General features: G+C 38.1%; 1 protein-coding gene across 1 annotated transcript; it reads right to left on the bottom strand.

Moving 5' to 3' along the window:
* Positions 1 to 621: 621 nt before the first annotated feature.
* On the bottom strand, positions 622 to 8,130 carry LOC100257310 (BRCT domain-containing protein At4g02110). Its single transcript, XM_010653931.3, has 10 exons — positions 7,797 to 8,130; positions 7,555 to 7,644; positions 7,266 to 7,367; positions 6,624 to 6,725; positions 6,345 to 6,429; positions 5,646 to 5,715; positions 5,461 to 5,505; positions 2,019 to 4,394; positions 1,559 to 1,775; positions 622 to 1,366 (listed from the first exon to the last, which is right to left on the bottom strand). The coding sequence occupies exons 1-10, from the start codon at positions 7,881 to 7,883 to the stop codon at positions 797 to 799; spliced, it is 3,744 nt and encodes a 1,247-aa protein (XP_010652233.1). The 5' UTR covers positions 7,884 to 8,130; the 3' UTR covers positions 622 to 796.
* Between the last annotated feature and the right edge of the window lie 267 nt (positions 8,131 to 8,397).

Here is an 8,397-nt window from a genome sequence, read left to right as displayed (position 1 = left end):
GCTTTATAACACAATGTCTAGTGTAAACATCGTTCATTCTGAAAGCAATGAATCTTCATAACTTTAAAATGTGTCTATATAATGGAGGAAACTCGTATAAGTCAAGAAATTTTTTCTCTTATATGATATGGAATATCATATTTTTGCTAAAAACATTGATGGTGTATTCTATACAAGGATCAAGGCAAAGACATATTCGGGCCTAGGAAATAGGAAGTAGCTCCCTCCATGTCACTACATCAAGTAATCTCCATCATTGCTGGTGAAACTTGATTTTCAGCCCTGTGCGTCATCACCTTTCTAGTTTCTACTACTGCACAAGCGCGAGTGCATTTCAATGTGCATGTTACAGTATGAACTGCATTTCAATCAGAGTATACAAATTTACAGTTCGGGGAGTAAAGCTAGAATAACTTATTGGGTACGTTGGCTTCCTGATCGTCAGCTTAGAACTAGACTCAAAACACTAGTGAATATCTGGTTTACCTTCAGCCAAGGTTCTAAGCCCATCAGGAATAGTGTCTCGTGTATCCTGACTGTAGAAAAACTGGAAAATGAACTCTGGGATGTAGAAATGATGTGTACCAAAGCTTAGTACACCCTCAAAGCTCAGCCACAGAAGATCCAAACATGTTCCATGGTTTGAAATACCACTGTTCCATTCCAATAGGGAGTTATTACACTAGTATCAAATCCAGTTGATGGTAGAACTGCTCATGTTCTGTTATAACTAGTAATTTACAAAATGAAGATACAAGGAAAAAGATAAGGATGATTACAAGAAGGCGGCAAAAAATCACTTCTTCAAAGAGTTGCCTTTTTTGGTTCTCTTAGGTGGGTTGATTCTATTTATGCTTCCACGACATTTTGGACAGAACCAATCCTCCTCTGGAACCTCTGTCAGTGGAGGATCACAGCAATCAATGTGGGTACCAACCCCGCACCCAATAGAACCGCTTTCATTACCACAAATCAGCATCACTTCTCCTCTTTCATGAGATCCACAAACTTCACAATTTAGATCATTAATGTCTTGATTATCTGGTGGTGTGAGATTAGCCAGGTCCTCCACAATCTCTTCTGACCGGTTTATCAGGTTAGCAAATGATTTTTCTGCCCAAGCATGAGTATTGTATTGCACATGTCTCTCAAGAGAGTATCCAGGTTTGCACACATATTCGACCAAATAATCAGGAACGACACAGGGTATCTCATGTCTCAGGAACTCCTGCACCCACAAATCAACACGTGGCATTCCAGGGCTGACAATGGCAAAATCAACTCCTGATTTTAGGAATCGAGTATAAGGTGGAGAAGTAGCTAATATGGTCCCATCTCCTGCCTTCACAACACGCTTCAGAGTGTCCTGGTTGATGACAACGGAGACCAGGTAAATATATTGGACTCTAGAACAGTACGAGGGGTTAAGGCTTGCTGCACCGAGTTTTATAGCAGTTCTATGTAACAAAACAAGGAACTAAATTGAAGATTATTCTTATGCTTACAGAATTGAATATATGGATAAACTTTTGGACTAACAAAAAGAAAAGGTACATACCAAAGGGGGTGCAATGCATTCTCCATAAATTATAATGCGCATTCCATAGAAGGCACCATGACCTGTCCGCTCCCTTAAGAGGCGCCACTTCCTAGGAGCCTCTAAATTGATTGCACCATCTTCACTAAGGCCATTTTTGTGCCATTCATAAGGCTCCTCCGCCAGGAATTTTCCTGCTTGACTGCTAGCAGTTAAATAATCTGTCTTAAGGATCCACCTGTATTCAAGATAGAACCAATCAACTGTCATTTAGGAATGAAGAGTCTAGAATAGGCAAATATACCAAAGTGACTCCAACATCCAGACTTCTAAGAACACAAGAAGTTTTACATATAGTACATGCCAATTCAGCTAGAGAATACACCCTAATGCAATTTTGAAGAAGAATTTAGCTGCAAACTGAGTTGGCATTGGTATGAAAATCTAGGAAGAAATGACAGTGATGCTGATGGTAATATACCTCCCAGCAGCTGCAGCAGCAAAGAACTTCTCTGTCCTGCGGATTGGATCTGGAACAATGAAGTGTGTTGCCTGGTATGACCAGTGATGAGAGTCTCTGCAAGATCTTCCTTTTAAACGTTTAATAACTTGCTGAAACTCCTTTCTTTGTAGTTTATGCCCACTCAGAATAAACCATGCAGGCTCAGTTTTCAATATGTTGGAAGCCTTTTCTACTGGCGTCAAGTCAGCATCAATCTTAGCAAAATTCTTAGTAGTCGTTACTGGTGCCCTATTCGACGCAATAGCTGATTTCCCAGTTTGCTGTTTTCTCTGACTCGTATTTCTATCTCCATCACCTATTGGCTTGTTCTCCTTTTCGATTTCAATGGAGTTTTTCAACTTCATCACAGGTTTAGTATTGGCACTAGTTTTACCAGCAGAATCTGGCACTCTGTTCTCCTTCTCTGCCTTCTTAACATTCTTTTCAGTTTGAGCCTCTCCCCCATCCACATCTTTCTCAGATTCCATAGTCTCCAAAACGGCAGGAACAGTTTTTCTCTTGGTTCTACCTAAAGTAGATTTGTTCCCTTTAGCCATTTTCTCTTTTGCACCATCTGATTTGATAGTTGATTCACCTGGATTGCCACAAACAGCCTTTTCAGTCTCAGGTTCATTTTTGTCTTCCTGCGATCCCATTCCATCATCATGCGGGTTCAAGATGTTTGCCTTGGTATTATTTGTCCTGTGCTGCACCTGTTCTGATCTTTCTTTCATCACTTTACCTGCTTTATTTGTCAGCTCAACCACCTCAGACTTCTCATTAACTGCTCTCACAAACTCATTTTCATCATCTGGAGCCTCAGTTTCATCCTCCACGGATTCATTCTTATTCTCAACTTTATCTGCAGATGTCAGAACATTTTCTGTCACCAATTGTCTGGCTGCTTCTACATTAACAGTTTGAGATACCAGCTCAACTCTACTGGCACTCGAAAACTTAGGAACACTTGTTGTCTCAATTGCAGCAGCATCTTCAGCAACAGTTTTATTGGAAAAAATGGAACCCTTCTGATTAACAGACTTATTAGCACTTAACCTAGGTCTGGAACCCAAGCTCTTCTTGGCAAGCATCTTTGTTCTAACTGGTTTTGAATGTGAGTTATCATTGTCCCCTTTGATTAATCCTAAGCCAGGACTATGGGATTTCTCAATGTTGGTGCTTTTGCTACTTGGAGATGAAACCTTACCACCTTGCTCCTGATTCTGTGGCTCCCTTGTTTCTCCGATCACTTGTGGTGTTCCATGAATATTAGAGTCTCCAGTCTCAGGCTTAGTGGCCAAGTTGGGCTTCCCCAATCTCCCAAAAGATGTTTGGGCTACCTTCTCCCCAACATTTCTATCTTGCCCACTCTCCGATGTCACAGTTTTGGAGATAAGCATATCTAGAGTCAATGATTTTGTTGAAGAGTGAGGAGCTGAGTTCCCTCCAGAATTCAGAACAGCAGTAGGGCTGCCATTATTGGTGAACAGAGAACAATTATTTATCTGAATGGGACCATTTATCAAAGATGAAGACTCCAATCCTGGAGTCCTATTACCTGCCAATGGACTCCCTGAGATGCCCAATTCTGAATCTTGCCTCCTCTTTTGTGATTTAGAGATAGCACAAGAAACATCAGTCTTTCTCTTCTGCGGCAAAACTTCACTTAGGCTTTCCTCATGAGGTTGCTTAGTTCCTTTTGAAGGAGTTTTAACAGAGTCAGAATCAGCACCATTCTTGGCTTCTTCAACTCTAGAGGGAGAGATATTAAAACTGCCATTGACTTTGAGTGTAACTATATCTAATTTTGGAGAGCCAGTTGCATTGCTTGAGTTTTCTCCCAAGCATGTTGGAAGTGAATTTCTCCTTGGGGTTTTCCTTGAATAACTTAAAATATTTAATTTTTCTTCAGAATGAGGAGACTTTTTAGCACTTATAGAAGGAAGTGCCAAGCCATTCCTCAAGTTTGCAGAAACTGGAGTTCTATCGCAATTTTCAGATAGCTCACCACAGGCAGTATCCTTAGTAGCTCCAATTTCCTGACAAGCAATCCCCTCAGGATGCTTGATATTAACCTTATTCATGCTTGAGGCTTGATTGGATCTTGCATCTCTTCCAGTAGCTGATAACATACCATCAACATTGATAACATTTAACAGACCCTTAGGTCTAGTTGAATCTTGTGGTGTTTTTGGCACTTCCCCTGCTGATATGGGCAATTCATGGACCTTCGGTGTCCCAATCTGTAATTTATAAGGACTTTTATTCATGATTCTCCCATCAGATTGCTTCATTGGTGCGCCTTCTTCTTCAGAATCTTTAGCTTCAGCCTCCAACATTTCCAACTCATAGCCACTGTCAACAGAGAATAGATTTGTATAGTCTCATACTCAATTAACTCATATAAGCTTGCAGTCTAAAAATAATATTATCATAACCATCCATAGATTCAAAAGAACAGAATAGTAAGAAATAGCATTCTTTTCTATTAATCCAGTAGTGAACCATGTCAATCACAGAATTTGAACTTTCTCAGAAACAGGTAAAATCCAATTTTTCTCCCCAAAAAAGAAAAATGGAAATAGCTTTGGTACACCATTCACGCCCATATAAAAAACTTTCTGAAAAAGCTGGATACAGCATTTGAAATGCCTGCAACAAGAAGATTTTGGGTTTCCACATTTTATTTCTAGCAAACTTCAAATGTGTAAAGCAGTCATCTTACTCACAGTGCTGACAATAGCAATAAAAAGAATGATGAAGTCAATTGAGAATCAAATTGAGAGCATGCTGCATCCAAAACAATCTCACTGATAGCAATCAGACCATGAATGTTGATTACCACTTATTTTATTTCATCTGCAAACAATGTTGTATTCCCTATATGAGGATTAACTCATGTAACATGTAGCATCATTTGTTTTTGTCCCTACCCAAACCAAGAAGCAATGTGGTAATTGGCAATATCTATATAGCACAAAATCTATCAAATTCATTGATTTAGACTCTTTCCAAATAACCTAGTTTTTTTCATTGGGCATTAGGCAAAATATTTTGTGACCATATCTTATTTTTCCACTGTACCTAACAGGGTTTAGGTCATTATCTGCAGAGAGAAAAATGGTTATGGAAAGTGGTACCAAGTAAATATCTGTCATTCTCATTTTGCATTCACCATCATTCTTCCCTCTCCCTTCCTATAAACAGCAATCACTTCCCAACCTCAAAATATACTACTTTCATGCCTTGTATAAACTCTTGCCTTAGAAACCTTGGTACCTAATTTTCCATTGAAGTGCTAGGTGGGTATCAAACTTACATTCTTCACCACTTCTCGTCACAGACAGAAAAATTGTATGTGTGGAGGTGCACCTGCCTTAGCAAAAGCACAAAACAAAAGAAACAATTTCAAATAGCTCACCTCATGGCATAGTTGTCTTCAGGAAGAATTTTCCAGGCCTTTAAACTGCAAACGAAACAAATCTCATTATTTAAAGTTGAATTGGCAAATGAAGAATGCAATCTATGATATTGACTTACTCTAAAAATATCTTACTGCATTAATATAGACTAAAGCATATGTAAGGGAACAAAACTAAGACATACCAATCCTCCAACCAGCGATGATTGACAAGTTTTATTGTCTTCAGTTTTTTGGCAAGTTCATACTTTTCCCCTGCATAAAAAAGGAAAGTTGAATCAAAGTTTCATGCTGCTCATGTAGTCTTTATAAACAACATATGATCTAAAGTGTTGGACAAGCATGTATGACAGATTGACAACATTTCAGGTTGAGAATTAGCTTATACTTGCCCTTAAATGATAAATGAAAGTCACCAAAACTATCTATTGACAAATGTTTTCCTCTTCTTTTTCTTTCTAAAATTCTGATTCAAGATACTGTGTGAATGAACCTACCATGGACTCTAATGAGCTATTTCAGAAAATTTTCATTTTTTAAAAATTTCAAAGAATCTAAACACAAATAAGTGTAAAATGGCAATTCTTCCATTAACTACAAGGAAAAGTATGCCTTGAAAATGTAGGGGGGGATTTGGCAAGAGTTTGAAGAAACATATGGTTCAAGTTCAAACAGATCATAATTTATCAGGTAAAACTTTAATTTGCCTTAATTTAGATTATCAAATGAAACATTCACCAGATAATATACAGACCAAACAAGGGAACAACCTAAAAACCAACCAAGAAACAAAGCATAACAGAAACAAAAGAAGGCAGATGTAAAGAAACGCCATCTGCAGTTTGTTTTATATGCCTTTCATTCATGAGGACAAGGAACCACACCTTCGAATTTGTAGCATACAAGATGAGTAACTTTGCTTGCTACCAATGGCTTAGAAAACTGTGCACCCATCAGGCCAACCATTGTCTGAGAAGAAAACAGATCCAAATTGTCATACAACATACTTTAGTAAAACAAAACCCATTACAGGAGAACAGACACACAGGAAATCTCTCTCTCACTCATGAGGCAACTATTCCAGGGTCATTCTTGGCAATCATAAATGCAAGGACATAGAACGAATGGCAAGTAAATGATAAAATAAAGCAGGAGATGCATACCATAACATCATCTCTGTCTTGCCCATGGTATCCAGTCAAGCAAGCAACTAGAGATTCAGCACCCGGAATTCCATTCAAACCTTTTAGAGGTCTGTACATGATCTGTAAGAGAACAAATATAAATGTCTTATAGCAACAATATAAGAACAAAAAACAAGAGAATTTCAACAAGAGAAGAATCAAATAATCATGATTGCATCTAATATTATTCATGTACCAGTAGAACTTCTGAACTGATTAATTAAAAGAATATCAACCAAATAATTAAATTATTTGGATAGAAACCCAGCTGATGCAATAGAAAAAGATAATAATAATAATAACTGTTTATAACTTCATTAAGGAAACTAACAATCAAAATTGTGAATCCAAGCTAGAAGGCAGCTTGATCACATATTGCTATAAAAAGCAAAAGGGCATGTCAAGGACACATATAATAGTTTTGAGCTCAATGTATCATAGTGCTGAATATTGTTTATTTTGTATAAGAAAGTCCATCTCATAGACACTGAACTTGTTTGCAAAATTTCTTCCCTACTAATTTTTTAAAGTTCAATACAGTGTCCTTAAAGCTTAAGTTTGTTTCCTCCATCAAGAGAACCAAAAATTAAAGGCAAAGAGCAAATGAGAAGAGAAACCCACTGACTCAGGGACAGGCATTCCCGTATCAAAACTGTGATCAACCCACAAGCTAGTCACAAGCATCTTTCCATCATTTCGAGCAGCAACACATACAGGATCGTCCTACACAACACAAACACTGAATCAATTGAAATTCTAACCAAATTTCAACGCTACTGGCAATATAAGATGAAGAAAAAGATTGATTTCCTAGTTGAACCAAAAGCGAGGGCAAAAAAGGACAAAATACCTAGGAAATTAAGATAAACATTTTTTTTTTAAAAAAAGGAGAAAGAAAGAAAAACCTCACATAAACAAGCTTATCCACGACAACGTGAGTACAATTCTGACCGTACCGACCAACATCAACTCCACCGCCATTAACAAGCTTAGATCGAACCTGCACCTCAACCAAATAAATAAATAAACAAACAAATGCAGCAGCACAGCATTGCCTTACTGATTCAATCCAGCGGACTCCACTTCAACCCAAAATAAAAACAAAATACAGGAAAAAATCGAAATAAATTGAAAAGAAAAAAACCGAGAGACCTCGCGCTCGTGGACGGGATCGAATCCGAAGAGGACAAAGTGGACGCCGAGGAATGCATTGAAAGAATTTTCGAAATTCTCCATCATTTGGTTGGCAAAATGAAATCCGGGAAAATATTTTGGGACAAGACTGAGAAGAGTATAACGGTGTTAACTGTTAACCCTAGAAAATGAGAGAAAATGAAACGATATTTGAGAGAAACGGAGAGGGTTTGGTTATGGAGTATATGAAAATGAAAAGAGCAGTTTTGACTTGTGAGGAGTCTGGGAAGTGACTCTGGATTCTGATTGTGAGACTTCTCTGGGAAGCATGGGAACAGTGAGAGATGTAATATTGGAGGGATTTCTTTTGGTTTTATGTTTTAATTTTTGGTGTACTGGCGGGAGAGGCGAAAATGTCAAACGTCCAAGTTTGCACGTGTACTTGTTTAAACCGGCCACGTGGGATAGTGGGATCTTCCTTCATGCGACGTCGTTTTATTCACCGGAAGAATTCATAATTTTTCCTACCCGGTGGATGCCGGTCACATTAATCCGCAGTCTAGCGTAAACAGTAATTCAAAGTTCAATTGGTACAGTATAAATATGATAAACAATAAGA

The sequence above is a fragment of the Vitis vinifera genome, chromosome 7, assembly GCF_030704535.1.
Source record: "Vitis vinifera cultivar Pinot Noir 40024 chromosome 7, ASM3070453v1".
NCBI lineage: Eukaryota > Viridiplantae > Streptophyta > Magnoliopsida > Vitales > Vitaceae > Vitis > Vitis vinifera.
Note: the sequence above shows the minus strand (reverse complement) of the source record. Positions and strands in the feature narration are given on the sequence as shown.

What these genes read in the sequence shown, in the direction of transcription:
- LOC100257310 (XM_010653931.3), bottom strand. Translation starts at nt 7,883, where the DNA reads ATGATGGAGAATTTCGAAAATTCTTTCAATGCATTCCTCGGCGTCCAC. An exon ending in ATCCCGTCCACGAGCGCGAG is followed by an intron (nt 7,645 to 7,796) that starts GTCTCTCGGTTT and finishes GTTGAGGTGCAG; the next exon opens with GTTCGATCTAAGCTTGTTAA. An exon ending in GAATGCCTGTCCCTGAGTCA is followed by an intron (nt 6,726 to 7,265) that starts GTGGGTTTCTCT and finishes GTTCTCTTACAG; the next exon opens with ATCATGTACAGACCTCTAAA.